General features: G+C 48.6%; 1 protein-coding gene across 4 annotated transcripts in view; it reads right to left on the bottom strand.

The window, feature by feature from the left end:
• The window catches only part of GAS7 (growth arrest specific 7), a 99,064-nt gene that overhangs the window by 69,007 nt on the left and 9,130 nt on the right, over window positions 1-20,927 (bottom strand). For 2 of the 4 annotated variants that reach the window (XM_030505859.1, XM_030505860.1), the window contains exon 1: window positions 1,064-1,225. The exons of the other annotated variants lie outside the window; for them this stretch is intronic. In XM_030505859.1, the coding sequence (XP_030361719.1) occupies window positions 1,064-1,096 (33 nt within the window). In that variant the 5' untranslated portion in view covers window positions 1,097-1,225. Of the gene's footprint in view, window positions 1-1,063; window positions 1,226-20,927 lie in introns of those variants that run through there. 4 annotated transcript variants of the gene reach the window in all.

Genomic DNA, 20,927 nt, shown 5'->3' with positions numbered 1-20,927 from the left:
CTGAACAGCAACTCACTATTGGGCAGGACGTTACCCCCTCCACCACCACCATGGCGACTGCAGAGGAAGATCCTCTGGATGCTGGGACCACTTTTCTGTTAGGGTCCCTAACTGGTCCCAGTGCAATCCCATCCCACACACATGAACTCCCACTCTTATAGCAGCTCTGCTCCAAACTGATACTCCAGAGGTGAAAGAGGAACTGAAAATCAAATAGGGGAGGAACTGAAATGAAACTTGGCTTCATCCGAGCTTCCTCATCATCCTACGCTCATTGAAGCAAAGGTTCCAGGAGGCTCTGGGGTACATGGTGTGGGGCAGTAGCATACGGGGCTATAGATCAAGTACCACATAGTTTTGTCACACTCAGCAATGCATCCCTTCAGAGTGCCATGGAGGCCATAGTGGCAGCACATCATCCCTTCTCTGCCAGATCAGCAGATCTCAGACACAGGAGAGACTTTCTCACTCTTACTCAGCAGACACAACCCTGTCCTAGCCAGATCCTCTGCAGTCCCTTCTTCAAGCATCAGCACTGTTAAACTGGATCCACGTTTACACATCCATATGACAGAAGTTCGGGCTAACCTGGCATGCGATGATAGACAATTCTGCTGCTGTGACAGGACAGAGATGAGGGCCAGGATACAGCACAGAGACGGGAAGCAGCCGGCAGATGGTGTTCAAGAGCCCAGTTCCAGAGCTGGCACAGTACCCCGACAGGCTTCAAACCTCCCCCCAAACCCAGCTCTTACACACCCTGTGCCCACCTCATGTCACAGGGTAAGTGAGGCACTTCTGCTTGCACACCTCTTCCTTGGACGGCCCGACAAGACCGTGCCAGTACTTCGATGTCCTGTTCCTACTTTTAGGAGAATCATTGCCAGGACAGTTTATGAGAACGGTAAATCACTACATGGAGAAGAGGTTTCGCTATCAGCAGAGAACATTCCGAACCCGCAAAAACAAAACAGCAGACAGTGACTCGATGTTGAAATTAGACAGGCTCAGACTGAAAAGAATCTGCCACTTGTGAGGATAAGTAGTGACTGGAATGGCTTACCAGGGGGCTCTGCACTTCTTGAAGTTCCTCCATCAAGATTAAGTGCCTCTTTCTAGCAGATCTGCTCTATTCCAACCAAAGAAAAAGATGGGACCCTGAAGCCCCTTCCCTGGCGGTGCAGAAGCCCGGGCTGGGTGGGTTATCAATCCCTTCTGCCTTCCGAATCTTGCAAATCCCACAGTGCCTATTTGCTGAGAGAGACACTCAAGCCACTCCCCTCGTTGGGAGTGTCACCCAGGCGCTGCATGCTGGTGGACAGGCAGCTCCGGACCTGAAAAGGATGTCTGCAACACACCGTTGAGGAAACAGGAAATCTGAACAATGTGAGCAGAGCACAGAACGTCTGACCCCACTGAAATCCTCCTGCATCTCTGTTTGCTGCCTGGAAAAGGGATCAAAGTATCTCTCAAAACATTCAAACCCAAGAACGCAAGCACTTCCCTCCTACAAGATTTCCTAGGATCAGAAGTCCATGTAGCAGGGGTACATGCAGGGATAGGCAAGAGCCAGCACCCAACAGTCCTCATTCTCCTTGGCAAGCAACGGTTTTCATCTGCTGTCTTCTGCAGAAACACAGGGACAGGATTCTCCTGATACATGCACAGCAGAGAGGAACCAGAAATGAGCAGTAAATACAAAAGGCATTTCAAAGCAGAGGGGGCACTGGAGCTCTTCAACAAACCATACGCCACAGAGCTAGCAAAGGCAAGCATATGAAATAAAAGCAGACCTATGAGGTTAACCCACCCAGTCCACGACACCAGCACCGACAAGAGGCAGAATGATGTGCTTTTTAGGGCAGAGCACATGAACCTAACCACTGCTTGTGGTCCATTCCCCCTGCATCCACAGGTGATGGATTAGGGATGTCAGGGAGAAGAGGACAACCAGTGCAGGCAGGACAGCTGCTCCACAGCATCACAACCTACCCAGAGGTGACACCCTTGACCAGGGAACAGTGTTTCATATGTGCACTGTTAAGCACAGATTGTCTAGGAACATGTTTGAAGAAAATGACAACTGGGTCAGACATACTGGATGATACATGCAAAAAAGAGCACCACCTATGGCCTGCACGTTGAAGCCCTGGCACTTGTCTAGCTGAGCCTGCTCAGAATAGGGCAGATGTCCAGAAGGGAGACAGTGGGGGTGCCTCTCCCACTCCACAGCTTCTGACTTTCCAACTATTTTATTTCTCTCTCTTCATGACCAAGTTAGCAGCAGCTCGACTTGTCCTGTTCCTTTGGAAGCCCACGTGGCAATGTGGTCCTCTCCCAGTGGTGGAAAAAAGAAAGCCAAAGAGGGGTTTTATGCAGAAAAGTGAGGCAACAAGGATTGAAGGGTCCACCACACATCAGTCCATCCCATGCTGACTGACCCTCTGAGACAAGTTCAGCCTTGCTCAATAGAAGAAAATTACTTCCCATTTTCAAACTGCAGGAAATCCCCATTCCCCTTCAAAGAAGGATCCTGGGGAGGAAACATCTGTGCATTTAAAAGCCTGAGCTCCCTGAAGATGGGTTAGCTCATACCACTCTCCAGCAGAGTGCAGCCCCAGGGCTCTCCTGAACACACAACCCAAGGTAAAGCAGAACAATCCCAAAAACATAAATGCAGGTCCTGAGCAACCTGATCTAGCTCTGAACAGGGGGCTGGACCAGAGACCTCCAAAAGCCTCTTCAAATTTACATTCTTCCATGATTTTATGGAACAACAGAGCAATGCAGCCTCAGAGCAACTGAAGGGGATGCCTCTAGCTGTGGGAAAGGTTTGACCTGCATGCAAGGTCGGTATCTCCCTGTTGTTGCTTCTTGTTCAGAGTCACACTGCACTCCTGCTGCAGACCCAACATCACAAAGAGTTCAGCTCAGCAGCAACCCTGCAGTGCCCTGCCTGGTGCTGGAGGATCACTGGTGACCAAAAGCTGGACAAAACATGCAGGGAAACTCCCTGCGAGAAGCAACACAAGGACACAACAGGGAAGATCTGCCAGAATGTGAACCTGCACCAGAACAGCCCTCTGTCTTGCAGTGAAAAGCTTGCTCTGTATTGATATTACTGAGCTTCTGTCTAACTGCAGTTTTCACATATCACAGAATCCCAGACTGGTCTGTGTTGGAAGGGACCTTAAAGCTCATCCAGCTCCAACCTCCTGCCACAGGCAGGGACACCTTCCACTAGACCAGGTTGCTCCAAGCCCCATCCAACCTGGCCTTAAACACTGCCAGGGATGGAGCACACACAACTTCCTCAGGCAGCCTGTTGCAGCATCTCACCACTCTCACAGTAACTACCTAACTTGGTCAAGGTGTGTGTCAACCCACATGAAGCAGAAACAGGTATAAGCAGAAACAAGGCAGACATGGTGCAGTCAAGGAAGTGGGGTCTGCATGTGGACACAGCTGATGCTGCAAACAGAATTTGCTAGTGAGAGAAGCGCACAGAATACCCTTGGTGGCAGGGGTGCTCTTGTCTATCCCAAGTTTGGCTTGAAGATCCCAGCACTGAGAAGTGCCCTGCAGACCCTCTCTGGGTCCATCAACATGTGCCTTGGGGAAGTGAGATGCCTGGGACACCTCTGAACCCCGCCAGCATTACCCACAGCCTCTCTCTGTCCCTCTAGTACTTTGAGTCATTCTGTATTTTGTTCATTTTTATGCAATCTTTCTTGCTCAACATTTGGTTTCCATGGAGTCACATACACTGTGCGAAACAGATTTATATTTAGAAAGTGGAGCGGCTCATATGACCCATCCCAGTTGTCATGGCAGCCAGCACAGCTCCCCTTTGGCTGCATCTGGTGGCACATGGCTGCTGCAGACAAGTCCCCTTCCCCGGGTGGCCCTGTGGGCACTGCCACTGCAGCAGAACACAGCAAGACACTGCCACAGCCACAGCCCTGCCACTCGTCTTCTTCAGGCACCATGCCTCATCTCTGGCCACCTCCTCCTCAAAAAGAAACCATCCCTTCGCCTGTGCCAAGTGTTAGAGTGTCACAGAGCGCTACTTGAACACAGCACATACCCCACGTGCCAGTCTAGCAGGACAGCTCTCATTTTTCCCAGTCTTAAAAAACTCCCTGCCCTGCAAAGTCCCTCCGTGCCATGCCAAAGGCTTCTTCACCCCTTCTGCTTCCTAAATAATGTCAGCATCTCCAAGCTGCTGTTTCCTTGGATGCTGTCTCTGCCTCCTTCCTACCAACCCACCGCAGCTGTGACCAGGAGGAGGCTCTTCATAGAATCATAGAATGGTTACGGTTGGAAAGGACCTTAAGATCTTGTGCATGGGTCTCTGCTCAGGGCCAACCCTCTTGGAGCTCCACACCTCTCTACATCCCATTTGGCTCTGAAATGCAGTGTACATGCTCCCCACCCAGCTCTGCCTTCCCTGCTGAGGGCTTGCTCCATCCATAGCTGCCAAACCCTCCCTCCGCTCCCACCCAGGTCCCTGGCTGCATCACAGGCATGTGCCCAGGACTTTGCTTTAAGGTAATATCCATGAATAGCACCATGTTTGCAGAGAATTAGCCTTCTGGGACTGGTATACTTTTCTCTGCCAGTACCCTAAATTAGGGGAAAACAAACTATTTGTGAAGGATACATGACCCAGGGAGACAGACTGAGTGATGTTTTCTACCTCAGTGTTGTGTGAGAGATTTAAGTGAGTGGGAAGTGTTCTGATCCGTGAATCCCACCTAGACCCCTTCAGAACAGAGGGTGTTGAGCCAGAGGTGAAAATTTAAGTAACTCCAGTCCTTTCCTGCCTTCCTTCTCAATGTGTGCCTGGTGCACAAAGCTGGGTGAGGGGACAGACTAGGAAAAGCCACAGCATTGAGCTGCACCTGAACCTGTCATAGAATCACAGAATGGTTGTGTTGGAAGGGACCTTAAAGCTCATCCAGTTCCAACCCCACTTAATCACAGAATCATTCCCACTGAATTATAGAATGGCTTGGGTTGGAAGGGGCCTTAAAGACCATCTAGTCCCAACCCCTTGCCACGGGGCATGCGACCCATGGCACCAGGTCTGGCCCAGATCCTGCTGCAGATGATGCTCACTTGAGGCAAAGCAGCAGTTCAGGGAGGTGCTTGGCAATCACTATCAACTCCTTTTGGTAGAGAGGAAAAGTAGGCAGGTGTGAGAAGTTGGAAGGTGTGAGAAGTTGGAACTAAGATGGGGATGAAAGAGATTCAATGTGGGGAAAGAGTGTGGGAGTGAGGCCCTGATGTGGGGAGGGTGGTTGGCAAGAAGGAGAATAACAAGCATGTGATGGCTCCCAATTTGGGGAGCAGATGGTGTGGCAGGAGTGGAGCGCAGTCTGCAGAGGACAGCCTGGCTGCTGGCTTTTTCTCCTCCTGCCCTGCCCAAGTTCATGGCTTTCAGTACTTTCCTATGCTTCCTTTTCCGTGTGCTTATAGCAGATGTGAGTGCTACCCTGTGACAGCATTTAGCACTATCTGACAAGGGCGGAGAGTCCTGGCACTGAATTAGCAGCCAAGAAGAGGGAAGTAAAGCACCACCCTCACAGCAGGCACTGAAGACCCTCAAAAGCCAGATGGGAGTGGTGTCTGCCCTGAGAAAACGTGTCTAGAACATGGTGACCATGGCTAAATGCACATGTGTATCCTTGCAAGTGTAATGCATATATACCCACAGGGAGCTCAAGAACCACCTCCTAGGAAAATACAAGGTTCTTTTTCCTTTTTGTGCCAATGGACAAAAAGTAATGGACAAATCTGTCCCCTTCCGTTTGAGCAGCCCCTTGCAGCTACTGTTACACAGCCAAGCTATGTGTGGAAAGGTGATGGCCAGAGTGAGACTGGATGGGACAGAAGCCATGTGTGGTCATATTGGGCAGCAGCAAGGAGCTGGCACTGCTACGTGGTCTGGGAAGGCCAAGGAGGGGTCAACTAGGCAGATTGCTGTGATGAAGGTCTCAGCTCCACACACAATGGAGCACAGAGGAACAGTACCAGAAACGCAGAGAGACAGTGATGGGTGGGGAGCTGAGATAACCTAAACCCACAAACAGAGCACCCAGCCTGGAGCCTCCCCTGTGCATAAGAGCAATCAGCCCCATTGTCTGGGATGAAAACCATCGCAGTGAGTCAAGGGAAAAGCTTGCTAGATCATCTTACAGACTGATAGTGCCTCTAGGGTTATGGGGCTCATGGGATGCAGGCAAAGAGCCTCTTGGGATTATACAAGACAAAGGATGGTTAGGTGAAGAAACAAAGGTGGGGGAATGGTTCATCTGCCAGCATACAGCCAGCTTGGATCGCCAACAAACAGCACACTCAGTGCTCTGCCCTGCTACCTTTCTGCTATTAGGAAATGAAGCCATGGTGTCTTCCTGCCATGGTGTCTCGAAATAACAGGATGTGGCCAGCTGGGACAAAGCTGATTTCTTAAGAGACCCAGAGCTGATAGTAGCTCAGTTTCATGTTTCTATGCCCAAGCTCTGCATGCTGCCGCATATACTCATATCACTAGGATATGACAGAGTGACATGAGCTACTTGGGTCACAGCCCCATCCCCTCAACACGAATTGAGTCCCTGAGGTCTGCCACAGGCTGTCATGAGCTGGCTGTCCTGGATCCTAAGACTTCTCCAGGCAGGAGTTAACACACCATGGCTTGGTAGGGTGGAAATGAGCAGGAGAGCCAAAAGCCTGGGGATGAGGCAGTGCCAGCACTCTGAAAGCTCTGGGCTGGATGTGCCCTGTGCCAGGGCAGCCTGGGGGAAAGCAGGAGCCCTCCTCTCCTTGCCCTGCTCAGGAGGGATGTGCCACTGTCTCTGACATCAGCATCTGGTACAAGGCAGAACACCAGGGCCAAGCACTCTGAAGGGCTTTGTTGTCCTGGGGAATCAGGGACAACAGGGCTATTGTGCAGGAAACCTTGTACTGCAAGAGTCACCCCCATATGCTCAGAGAGTCACAAGGCCAGGTCAGGCCAGCTGCAGCATTACTGCTTGTCTCCAGTTTGAAATGACATGCTGTGGGGACAGATCCCCCTCTGACTGACTGCATGTCCGCAAGATGGTCAGCCCAAGAGGCAGCCAAGGAGGTGAGGGCATGATGCTTGCTCCTTGGAAAGGTGACTTGAAGCACTTAAAAGAAGAAACTTTCCACAGCCACCTAAATGCACAGTCTGTCCCCTCTCCCTGGGCTGCTGCATGGAAAAGGGGAGGAGAGCGGTCTCCCACAGCAGGCTGGAGGGCAGGCAGAGAGCTGGGCAGCACAGCTGTCTTCTGTGCTTCTTGGGCCTGGGAGTGCAGCTGGTTTTGGAGAAATGAAACATCTGGGAATAATGCCAAGTCTTTCTGTATGGGGCCTCCAGCCTGTGCGCTGCAGGAAAGCTCTGCCTGGCTAAGTGCTCTCTCCTGTATGTGCTGACACAACACGCTCTTACCAGCCCAGGATGAAGCCTGGAGCCTACCCATGGTCACCTGCATGCAAGAACATGTCCCCTCTCTCTGACCAGGGCCAAGAAGGACTTGAGGGAAGGACTTGGGGGTGTTGGGTGATGAGAAGCTCCCCATGACCCGGCTTCAGTGTGTGCTTGAGCCCAGAACCCTCCTGTGTGCTGGGCTGCACCCCCAGAGCATGCGCAGCAGGTTGAGGGGGGGATTCTCCCTCTCTGCTGTGCTCTGGGGAGACCCCCCTGCAGTCCTGATGCAGCTCTGGGGCAACAGCACAAGAGGGACGTGGAGCTGTTGAAGTGAGTGCAGAGGAGGCCACGGAGATGCTGCAAGGGCTGGAGCAGCTCTGCTCTGGAGCCAGGCTGAGAGAGCTGGGCTGGGTCAGCCTGGAGAAGAGAAGGCTCCTTACGGGGAGACCTTAGAGCAGCTCCCAGTGCCTAAAGGGGCTACAAGAAACCTGGAGAAGAGCTTTGGACAAGGGCCTGTAGGGACAGGACAAGGGGAATGGCTTTAACCTGCCAGAGGGGAGATTGAGATGAGCTCTTAGGCAGAAGTTCTTCCCTGTGAGGGTGCTGAGGCGCTGGCACAGGGTGCCCAGAGAAGCTGTGGCTGCCCCATCCCTGGCAGTGTTCAAGGCCAGGCTGGACGGGGCTTGGAGCAACCTGCTTCAGTGGAAGGTGTCCCGGCCCATGGCAGGGGGTTGGAACTGGTGAGCTTTAAGGTCTTTCCCAGCCCAACCCAAACGTCTGGGATTCTATGATTCTATGCAGAAGTATAGATGGCTTCATGGGATTAGATGCAATGTCAGGGTGGATATTTCACAAAACATTGCAGTGAGCTGCAAAATGCATGCATGAAGAACTGGAAGGGAGTCCCAAGCCACTCTGGTCTTCATGAGGACGTGCCATACCCCATCCCAAACAATGCCACAGGGACACCTGAAGACAAATGTGAAGCAGTAACTGCTTAACTAGTTAAATACTTGAACAGAAACCTAGCAGAAATAAGAAGAGGTGGTAAAGAAACCTGTGCCTTGCTCGCTGTGCAGCTCTTTGAGGTACACTCTTGGCCTCGTGCACAGGATGTTCAGTGTTGTGCCACACTTTGCTTTACCCTCCTTGCCCCTAGAACAAAACCCCTCCCAGAGGGATCCCTCACCCAGGGATGATAACACAGTGCCATTGCAGGAGCTGTTAGTGACAAACTCATTTGCTTTCGTCATCTGCATGGAACTGGGACAACTCCACTCCAGCAATGCACAAGGTGCAAAAAGAAGTTACGAGTAAAAATAAAATAATGACAAGTATACAAATCACTGTGAAAGAAAATGTTTTTCTGAACGGTACCATGTACCTGTGCAACATACCTTCATAAACCCATGCCACTTCCAAGGGGGCTGTGCCAGAGCCTGCCTTTACTTACTTCATTTCTCATACATCACTATGGCTTTTTTAACAAGCACAATTCTACTGCTGTGTTCTGCATTTTCCCAGACACAATAAAATCTCTTTGTGAAAACAAGTCATCATTAGTGTCTGTTCTTTTAGGAATGAAGGGATTCTCTCTTAAATTATACAGACTCCCTCCACGTGCACACACAAGCATGCAGAGCAAAGCCAAAGCATAGCAACCTCCACCTCTGCTGCAGTCATCTGCCAAATACGGCTATTTACAAACGCATTTTGGAGCAAGTGAGTACCATGTTTGTAAGTTAGAAAAGCAAGTAAAAGCATCATAGAAGAGTTTCTGGTCAGACCTCCAGAGCTGGTGTATTCTCCTTCTCAAGAAAAAGGATATTCTGAGATTGTCCAAAAAATAATCTGGATTAGTTGTCTGTATTTATCTTGAATGAGTTTTTAAAAGACTTTAAATATCCTGTCTCTTTTAGCAAGAATGCTGCGACCAGCTCCCCGAGAATGTTACTGTAATGAACTGCATTTTTAAAAAGATATTTTTATTATAAATACTATCTCAAAATCTATGCAATTAAACCAAAATTGGAATAGTTAACTCAGATTCTGTTCCTGGCCCCAGGCCTTCAGCAAAGCTATTAACATTTTGGCATATTACAGCTACATTTTCCAGCACTTTAAAATGAAATTTGCTTCCCTCTGTTGCTGTGGTAGGTCAGGATCCCCAAATAAAGCTCCTAGCTGCTTCTTCAGGCAGCCAACATGGGAACTTATTTACAACCATCCTCAATTCTCCTTGAATGGTGTTTCCCTGCAGAGGAAATCTGTTACGCAGCCCCCGATCTGATATTCCCTGGATTAAATGGCCCTCCATGACCAAAACTTCAGGAACCTCAGATGCAGAGAAAACAATGAAATGGCCAAGATACAAAGTGCTGCCAGATGCACATTCCTGCGCCCTCCCTCGTAATCTCTCTCAGGCGTGGGGAATGTAACTGCTGTGGCCTGCAGCTTGCAGTAAACCACACTCAGACACACATGAGACTTAGTTTTTACTTTTGCTGTTGCTACAATTCTTAATAAATGAACAAACAAAAATCAGCCAAGTGAAGAAGGACATCCCCATAACTAGGCAAGGCTGAAGGAGGCTGCTGGAGCCTCCACAGAGAACCAAGGCTCACCCAGGACCCCAGCCTGCAGCCCAACAGACAGGACAGGAAGCCACCAAAAGCATGAGTGGGTGCTGGTCCTGCAGTGGAGCTGGTGTGATGACAAGTGAGAGGCCATGTGCCCACCCCTGCTGGGGGGACAAGGTGCAACGTGTGGCACTGCCTTTGTACCCCCATAGAGGACTAAGCTGTCACTAAAGAAAATCCTCTTTCTTCCACCAGGCTTGATGACTCTGGAGGATGCTCAGGCAGGACATGCTGAGCATGACCACAAGCATCTCTGCCTGGCTGCCTTGACTGCCCCCACAGAAAGGGCCGGACAACCATGGCAGCGTTGCCTGCTGGCACCAGAGTATGCTATATTAATTTACAAACTTCTTGCTGTTATAGGTATGGAAAAAAAGGGCAAATATGACATACAGGTAATGCAGCACCATCAGTTACTTCTGAAGATGAGCCTTAGTGGGCACAGCAGAAGACGTTTCCTATCACTGTACAAGAGCCACGTGCTCCCCTTTCCCCTCTGCAGCTTCTGCTGCTCCCAGGAAGGACCAAGCTGTTTCGCACTGATCCTGGCAGCATAAAGTACTCTCTGGAGCTGCTGTACCCTCTCTGGCACTCCTGCACAGGGGCTCTGCTCCTCCTCCTGGCCTTCCTGATCTGGAGGAGGACACCCATGTCTCTCTCCCACATGCCACCTCCCCTAGACTCTAAAGTGAGAAGTGATTTCAATAGACTGGGCAGTCATTGGTAAGGTGGACGCCTCTTATCTCTGACATACCACCACTGACAGGAAAGGGTCTGTTCATGTTTGCTTTCTAACTAGCAGCATACCTTTGAGCATCTGAAAAACCTCAGTCTCTTGTCCTTGGAGCTACTGCTCCCAGCTCTCAGCACACTACAGGGAGCTCAGATCTCATTTCCCCACTTCATCTCTTTTTAATGAAGTGCCACCATACAAACATTTTATCTCAGAAGAATATCCAGGTCACCACATTGATGCAGTGAAATTCATTTAGTCCTGAGATGGCCCATATATAGTAATACCATTTCAGCCAGCACACTGCAGACAGTGGGAAGGATGCAGAGACAAGGGATGACAAACACAGGCCTCAAGAAACATGCTGGGAGACAGATGTAGCTAGGGAGGTCATGACAGGGGGACTCATCAGTTGGAGGTGATCAGCTACAGACAAGACAGATGCATGCAGCAAAATGGAACGGGCAGAAAGACAGACAGGAAATAGATACTCAGCTTGGAAAACTGCAAGTACAAGAAGACAGCCCCCAAAACTGCCAGTGCGAGGGAAATCCCTGGAAACAGCTATTGATGAATTTTAATTCACCCCCGGCAGTAATGGAGCATCCTCAGAAGAACACAGTGAGTGTCACTGGGTCACCTCCTCCTGCCGTCTTTTGCTGGTCACTCCCCTGCCCCACTAACACTGGTTTAGAGGAAATGAATAAACTGCCTGTATTATAACTGCCATGCCTCCATTCTAGACCCCCCATTCTCTTCTGGACTTTACTGGACTTCAAGCTCCTGATTGCATCAGAACAGCCACTTGAACTCTAGTTCTTAGAAAAATAATTGAATAGATTATTTAACAACTTTCAAGGACCCTGGGCAGACAACAAGTATATAATTAAAAGCCTACACCATCTCATCGTGGATAGATCTGTTGAACCAATCTACATGTGGCTGAACACTAGCCCCAAGGTGGAAGTGGGGCTGTAGGGGTGTCAGCAGTGGTACACCCTCCTGGAGAGGCAAATGTCTTCCTGGGAAGGGAAACAAGAGAGCAGCCTGAGAGACATGGACCTCAGCAGCAGCTTGGTGTCAAGTTTTGAGCCTCCCTTTTTAAGATTCAAACAATCTGGCTAGTCCAGAAAGGAGTAAAAACGAGAGATCTAGGAAAAACACCCTGAAAGGAAAGAGGAAAAGTTGTTTACTACAGAGTAGGAATGAGTGAGAGGGGAGTACCTCAGATACGTCAACAACCTGATGAAAAGAGAAAAAAGATGGTTTATTTTCCTATCCATCATAGATGGGATAAAAATGGATTTAAATTGCAGGAAAGAAGGTTCAGGATAGAGGTGATCTTGAAGCCACGGTATGTCTTGGACTTCCTTAAGAAGAGGCCAGATAACTGTTTGTAAGAAATGATGTAGGTATTATTGAGCCTTTCTTGAAGGAGAGGAGTGAGACTATGACTACAGTATGAGGATACACATGCGCACCCTAGGCAGTTGTTTTCCACAGAATCATAGATCACAAGATTACGCTATGCTGACATTCCCTCATGTGGCTTGGAATAGACACACTTGATATGAGAATGGAAATATTATTTAAAGTATGACATCATGTATTAAAAAGAAAATGCAATATAAGAAAATGCTACTTAGAAAAGGTCAAAACTTGGAGCTGAAAGTTAAGCAGAATTGGGGTGGGGACTATGTCATCTTTCTGAAGGCATTCACAATCTAATCTTTAATAATATTATCACAGCTCATTTTCTTCCACAGGCCCCTGATGCTTGAGTTATGTGATTACTCAGAAACTGCTTAACTCCTACCTCATTTCCATCCTCTGGGGGGAAATATATTATGATGGTAATGGACTCAGTTGTAAGAGCAACAATTTAGATGACCACAATTGGGAATAGAGCCCTGGAGACCACTGGGACATGGGTTTTACTTCTCCTTGATCCCGGTATTTAAGAACAAATACAATGTCATTTTACTACCACCAGCCAAACCAGCGAGATCTCCTTGCAGACACCAGTTTTTAAAGTGGTGTGGAAGGCCTGGGTTCAGGTTTGTTCATCAATCATTTCTCAGCTCAGTCATGTTTGTTCCCCTTGCATTCAAACAGTTCTCCATACATAAGCCAAGTGGAAGAGAACTTTTCCAACCCACTCCGAATCATGAAGCCAGACAACCTTCTGGACTGATCCAGCAGGGCCTTTAAAAATGTCAGTAAAAAAATGAATGTGCTTGAGTGAGAGACACAGGGTCATTGTTTTTGAGAAGACCTGGTAAAAATTAGCCAGAGGTTGATAGGATTACAGATCCAAACCTGTGCTGTATTATTCAAAGGATTCTGCAGATCAATGACCTTGGATTAGTACTAAGCGTGCTGGGCAGAACAGTCTCTGCAAAACCCTTGGGCACTGCAGCACACACATGCTTGGCACCTGAGGGTTTCTGAGAGAGGCTGAACTACAGAGCTGCCCGTGTCCCCCTCCAGCCCAGCACCCAGCGAAGGTAGCATCCTGGAGACATTCAAGGCCAGGCAGGATGTGGCTCTTGACAACCTGATTCAGTTGAAGATGTCCCTGCTCATTGCAGGGGGGTTGGAACTAGATGAGCTTTGAAGGTCCCTTCCAACCCAAACTATTCTGTGATCCTGCAGACTGTGCTCTCACGTCACCCTCCTCTTCTAAGCCTGTGGCACTACCTCTGGTCTCATATAATTACCTGGACATCATTACCTCAAAGAGGCACAGAGAAATAATTCCTGGACTATAAACCCTCTCTACATGAACCACTGTGAACTTCTGCATGTGAACCACAGCAGTGTTTGCAATGGAGTTATTTTCAGGCCTGCGAATGCAAAAACCCTGAACCTAGGCAAAGCAAGGAAGTTCTGTTGAGTCTGCCAATTATATCCCACTGCTTTAGATGGGATTCTTAAGACTATGGGATTTTTAACTCATGTGTTTTGGTGAAGAAAGGCAGAATTCTAATTTTAATACAGACTTGATGTGAAAATAGTCAGAAATTTCCTCATAGCAAGCTGCTGCCCTGTGGAGAGCAGAAAGAAGAGAGTATTGCAGCACAACTTTGGTACAGCTAACCCAGGAGCCATGGAAGCACTCCCTTTAAAATACCCCAAGCCCCAGGCTCCTAAGCAGTACTCCGTCAGGAGTTTGCCCTGCTCAGGGTACCTCACTGTCTGTCCCACTTCCCTCCTGAAACTTCCCACAAAGCCAAGGCCAACATCCCAGTGACATCTGTGGGGCTGCACCCATCTGCCTCAATACTCGCGTGGGGCTCAGAGAGACACAGGCAGGAAAAGAAAGCATTTAGTTCTTGGAAAATTGTTTTAATTCAAACCCAAGAGCCACTTTCTGGCTTGTAAAAAACCACATATTTGCACCTTCCTGTTCTGCTGCGCTAGCCATGCTTATGGAGGAAGGAATGGGGAGCCCGAGCACAGCTTTGCATTTGCAGGCAGGTCCCACCATCCTCCTGGACACCAAACACCAGCTTTGGCCTCATGCCTAGGGAAGAAGCAGGACGATGCAGAACAGATGCTGAATTCAACTTACAGATTGATAACAACACCCCCAGGCTCCTGCTCTCTGAGTTAGCAAGAGGAAGAACAGTTTGGCAAGACATGAAAACTACATTTCAGTGTAGCTGCTTGTGGAGGCTGCCATACGGCCTGTTTCGAGCGCAAGCACAGAGCAGAGCTCATAGGCAGAGCTGGTCAGCGCTCCTGCCTCCATTCAGCACTGCAGACTTCACCTGAGTGAACACAGGTGCCCACAGCTGAGCTGGGGAGAAACAGAGGACCCAGCTCCTTTAGCGTGGACATCTGAAAAAGCATAAAGAGAGTCTGACTTCAGAAGCATCTCTTTCTCAGTTGGCTATAAAGAAATCTGAGTGTTTTGTCTCTGTGAAGTAAAGATGAACTCATTCTTCACTGTCCATACCAGGCACTGCAGATGCCAGGAGTCCTCCTCGGTCACACCAGCCCTCAGACTTGGCCTTTTCCACTGGTGAGCTTTAGGCAGCTCCTGCCAAGCATAAACCAACATTCAGTCCCCTTTGGAGAAACCAGCGTCTCTTGCATCTGCTGTACAAAAGGGCCGTATGTCTGTCAGTGGAGATAACCTGCTGGAGCAGCACATCTACGCCTTACTGATGAGGTGGAGGTCTGGCTCTAGTCACACCTGTAATGCCTTGTGGTCTCTGTGCTCAAAATGCTTCACCCCCCACAACCTCAGTCCCAGACAGGCAAGGGACGTGTTCAGCATCCCTGGAAACCCAGCTACTGCAACCACAGGGTAAAATACCAGGGAGGGCATTGAGATGCCTCACAGCAGAGCTTTGCTCCCATCGCCACTTCGAGCAGGCTGTCATGCTCAGTGGCCCTGGAAGCTCACCCAGCAGAGAAGCCACCCCAAGAAAACAGGGAGTCTTCTGCTGCGGAGAGCTGGACCAGTTGGTGGAGGGATGCTCATCAGGGTCATGAACAGAATGCTGCTGGATGCAGATGGGCTTACAGAGGCAGAGGAGGAGTGAAGGGGAGGCCAGACACATCAGCTATCCACTCTCACCATAGGTCTTCACCTGTCATAGCCTAAACATCCTTCACATTGCTCTAAATATTGCTGTGCCCGTTGCTGAACTGAAACAGCAAAAGCTCACAGGCAACCCAGGATCAGCAGGACCTGTGTGCCTGTGACGTGTATATGTGCTACCTTCCTTTGCAGCCCCCATAGACAAGTGTCTGTCTCCTCAACCTTCACCTATGCTTCAGAGGGTGTCGGTAGTGCAGTGGTGCTCCTGCCATAGCAGCTCTGTGTTGTCCATCCCAAGTGCCTGTAATCAACTGGATTAAGGGAGAAAAGTTGTTCTGATAACAGAAGGAATTTCCCTGGTGAATCCTGCATAGCTGCAGGATCTCACCATGTGAAGAAAAACAAAACCTGCTTTATATGGGGGAAATCGGGGAGATTATCCCGGCTTTGGCCTGACTCTAGTAGTCATCCTGCACACTTCAATGTATTGAATCTGTGTCTAATTAGTCATACGCTACTACACCATGGCAACACACTTCATGTTATTGTTCTTCAGAATAATATTGTTTAAAAATATAGAGAGCTCTAACTTCGCTGTAACTTGTGGTTGTTGTTCCTCAGACCATGCTCCTGAGAGAGGGAATCTCTAGAGCTGAAAGCCGTTCTCTCAGATTGCTCTGAACAAAAATAATGAATGTGACATTTCATGATCTCCTCTGAAAGAGAAAAGTCTTTAGACAGGAAACAGGGCTGAGATCAAAATTAGTGTTACAGGAACAGCTTTCAGATCTGGCTTGCTCTTTTCTGGGGTGATATATTTAACTCCTTCCACTGGAGAAATTGCCTTCCTCCTCCAGGAGCTCAAGCCAAGCAGACAGAGGAGAAAAGGAGCCAACACTGAAGAATTTATAAATGTATGTATTTTATATATTTATAAATTTCTCACCTTGAGAATAAAATGTGGAAGCTGTCAAGGAAGACATCATCACAAATAAAGGAAAAAGCTTACAACAGAGGAAACAATTGTGTCCTATGTCGCAATAACAGGTGACACAATTCTGCTCCTTGTAAATATTCTGTTAAGGCAAATGAGGCAGTTACACATTACATGACATAGAGACACATTTGCTGCTCCCCATGGAGCAGAACAAGACATCTTAAGTGTACAGGCTCTATCGAAGGCCAAGCTGCAATCTTGTTAAAATAAAAGTATTTTTAAGGAATTTAGGTGCACTGCATTTCAAGCCATAAGAATCATACAATCACTAAATGGTTTGGGTTGGAGGGGACCTTAACATCATCTGGTTCCAACCCCCTGCCACGGGTAGGGACACCTTCCACTAGGGCAGGTTGCTATAAGCCCTGTCCAACCTGGCCTTGAACACTGCCAGGGATGGAGCAGCCACAGCTTCTCTGGGCACCCTGTGCCAGTGCCTCAGCACCCTCACAGGGAAGAACTTCTTCAGGTGAAAAGCTGCTAGAAAGAGCTTCCTGAGTCCAGACATGTGAGCTCAGGAGCAGTCTTGACCGCAGAAGGCAGCAGGAGGCGGAAGGAAGCAGGGGGCTCAGCAGTGTGGCTCTAACAGCATTGCACAAATTAGGGACACACACACACAGAGCACTAATCAGTGCTAACACAGGGACTACAGGCATTCTGCTTGCATATTTCTGGTCCTAGAGTCACAAAAGAGCAATTTCCAGAGATCCACATCTTGTCCAGGTAAAAGCCATTCCATTCAGTGCAGCCAGCTTCATTCTGTGTTAGAAAAATTACTGTCTTCCAGCTGTAAGTGCAGAGTCCAAGAGCTGCTGCTCTGCACAAGACAGCGCATGGCACTCTGACCAGCCCTGTTCATCAGCACCAGCACCTCCTGCATCCTGCTAAAACACTGAAAGCCATAAGAACAAGCTTATACACCACCAGCTCAGAGGAAGGGATAAGACCCATTGGCTGCGAGACCCTGAACCTAATGCAAAGTCCACTGAGGTCAACTGAGAGAAAACTGGTGAAGCAGAAGAACCCTTCCAACCGAGGCTGTGGCAGCACACAGCTGCTACCCAGGCCAGCCTGGCTCTTCATGCAACCCATCTCCTTGTAACCCATCTGCAGGCAAACCAGCACCCTGCTCGCCCAGGAGTGCCAAGATGTGGGCAGCTTCCTTTGTGACACCCATGCAAATGACATGGTGATCTCTGTATCTGAAATGATCTGTGCTTGGTTGTGAAGTAGCAGCCTCTTGGCCCAGCAGATGTGTGTGTAGCAGCTCTTGGCCTGGAGAAGGGAGCCCAGGAAACACTGCACCATCAGGTCACAGTCACGAGGGAGGTGGCAGTCCTCATACTCCCTTGGACGCAGAGAAGGAGCAGTGCAGGGGTGCAAGCTGGTAAGGCTGTGATATAAAGAACTTGCTGGGCATCACTGGGCGGAGCTCTGTGATCAAGTACTCCAACCTACTTAAGTAATGGAGCTGGAGTAGCATTCAGTTTCTCTGATTCACAGTGAGGGCAGCAGCCTCAGCTTCCTTCCCCTTTCACGTGCTTCTTGGGGTTGGTGGTCTTTATCTGGGGGTTCCCTGTCCATGGAGCTCCAACGTGGCCAGAAGACCTCCTGTCCTGCTCCAGCAGAGTCCCACCTCTGAGATGTGGCAGGTTCCACCTCAAAACTGACAAGGTGCCAGAGTGGGGATCATTAATGAGAGTTATGCTGGAAGATACCCTGGTCTATCCTGCCTCCCACAGTGATGAGGCAGGCAGCATCCTGCTTGGCGCACAGTGGACAGTGCAGAGCAACCACCACAGTGAATATCCTGGGAATAGTGATTTGCACCAGTTCTCCTCCTCACCACATCAGCATGGCCAGCAAGATGCACATCAGAAGAATTTGCCATGGTTCCATCCCTGAACTGAATTAGAGCCCAGGATCATATCTCTGGCCAGCACTGAAAAAAAGCTTTTTTCCTCACCAAAGATCCATATTCAGATGTGGTAAATTGTGTTGGCCAAGAGCAGAGGAGGAAGCAGGAGTGGCAAGTCCAGCAAATCCCGAGGCAATGCAGCTGAGATAGGAGCTGGTTACAGGGGCTTACTGACTCAGTTTCATTTAAAAATTATTTTCCAAAAGGGACCCATAGCTAATTTAAACATTATTTCTTTTTGGAAATACCTGATGTTCTATTATTCATCTCCTAACAGACTGAAGTTCAATTACAGTCTTCATTTGGTGCCAGTCATCACTGTGATAATCAGCAGTTCACAGTGCCATGAGACAAGTCAGGCTCTCCTCTAAATCTTGCTATTGAAAGTGATTACTTGGCCTTGGGTAATGAATTAGTCCTATTATACAGCAGCTGGCACAGGAAAAGCAAATCTGCTGTTCAGGCAGCTCATTCCATGGGCAGAGCTGGAATTGCTCAGCCGTGTGCTGCACACACAGCCCTCAGCAGGATTTTCAAGCTGAATTCTGCAGACAGTACACACAATTCCCTGGGACTGCAAAACACACTACATCCACAGAACGTTTCTGGTTATTCCTTTCCGAGTTAAGCATTTGCCCACCCCTTGGAAATATCATTCCTCTTCTGTGCAATTTCTGCATGGCACTTTGCCGAATCAGTATCAAATTCAAACTATGTTAATTCCTCATTCTCTGCCACCCCTGGCAAACTCTGTCACTCCAAATCTCCATTTTTCTCCTCTAAACTCCTCCAAACTAATTATTCCTTCTCCCCCACAACCAAACCCTTGCCAGCTCTTGATGCTGCCTCTTCTACGGCCAAACCTCCCTTTTGTAGCAACTGAAACTACTTGTCATGCACCAGCTTGTCATTGTAGGTTTGGCTTTGTGGCACATGGCTTGAGGAGGAGCACGTGGGCACACAGCAACTGCTGGAGTTTGTCTTGGAAACATGAATAAAGTGCTAAAGAAGTGAATTAGAAAGGATCAGGAAAACAAAGCAAATCCATCTTGCCAATTTAAAAGAACATTCTGAAAGTTCTTATAGATTACCAGAGCAGAAAAAAGGCAGAATGACAGAATACACTGATAGCAATGTTACAGCCATGGTGGCATAAACATATGTGTTAGGTGCTCTTGGGAGTGGTGGTATCTTCTGTTAGACCAACTCTCACAAGCACGCTTATGAAAACATCAACTCCTTTCTGTGAAGATTTTAAAAAGAAGCAGACGAGTGTGAAAACTACTGTGCAAAATGAAACATTGCTAAGCCAGAGGGCAAAGAGGAGAAACAAAGAGTTAGTCTTGCTCAAGTCAAAAGTCAACCACAAAGGCTTGATGTTGCTGCTTACTCCTCAAGCAATGCAAGAAAATGAGCGTGAGAAGTGTGTTGTAATATATGCAAGTCATACATGAATTTTTATGCAAGTCATTTATGAATCTTAAGCCTGAAGAGCTTCAGTAAGTCCTCATTGAATAGATAATATCACAGCAAAGAACTTGCACTAGTGATAAATGTGATTTATTACATACAGAGGTAATAACTGGAATCCTGCAGGTATTTCTCATAGAATCATAGAATCAGAATGGTTGGGGTTGGATAGGACCTTAAGATCATACAGTTCCAATCTCCCTGCCATGGGCAGGGATACCTCACACTAGACCATGTCACCCAAGGCTCTGTCCAACCTGGCCTTGAACACTGCCAGGGACAGGGCAGCCACAGCTTCTCTGGGCAACCTGTGCCAGGGCCTCACCACCCTCACCGTAAAGAACTTCTTCCTTATATCTAACCTGAACTTCCCCTGTTTTAGTTTGAACCCATCACCCCTTGTCCTATCACTCCAGTCCCTGATGAAGAGTCCCTCCCTGCCATTCCTGTAGCCCCCTTCAGACACTGGAGGCTGCTCTGAGGTCTCCACGCAGCTTCTCTTCTCCACGACTTCACAAGACTTTTTATTTACCTTTTACTGAGCTTCTTCCCCTCCATGGAATACCAACTGACAGGGGAGAAGAGAGAGGTGCAGAACTGATCAATATGGGCACATGAAGTGATAGCACACCAAACAGTTAATGTTGAAATTCTTTTCTTCCTAGCATATACCCTGGGAACTGCAGTAGCAAAGGTGCTATCAATCACAACCTGCCACAGAGCTCAGAAAGCCCTGGGAAGTCTGTGCAGTAAATAAACTTGCTGCTCAGACCAACACTGGAAGACCACAGTGCTTTTGATGCCAGCATCACAGTGGGAGTATCTGTGGCTCAAGAACAGTCTGGACAGTTTACTCTTAACTAACTATGAATGTAGGAAGAAGTGCATCCATGGCATCGCCCTTCTGGAATTTGCCAGCCAAAAAGCAAACCACATCTGTACTATGCTAATACATTGTGGTCCAGGCAAGTGGTCTGTGTGAAAGGTGGGGAGCTGGTTAACTGGCTGCACCCCAAGTTTCTTTTCCAGATGGTGACCTGTCACTAGTGGAGTCCCTCAGGGACTGATATTGGGCCCAACATTGTTCAATGTCTTCATAAATGATCTGGAAGATGGGACCGAGTTTGCCAATGACACCAGACTGAGTGTGGAAGTGGACATG

Source organism: Strigops habroptila, chromosome 14, assembly GCF_004027225.2.
Source record: "Strigops habroptila isolate Jane chromosome 14, bStrHab1.2.pri, whole genome shotgun sequence".
In the NCBI taxonomy this organism is placed as follows: domain Eukaryota; kingdom Metazoa; phylum Chordata; class Aves; order Psittaciformes; family Psittacidae; genus Strigops; species Strigops habroptila.
This window is presented reverse-complemented; position numbering and strand designations above follow the sequence as displayed.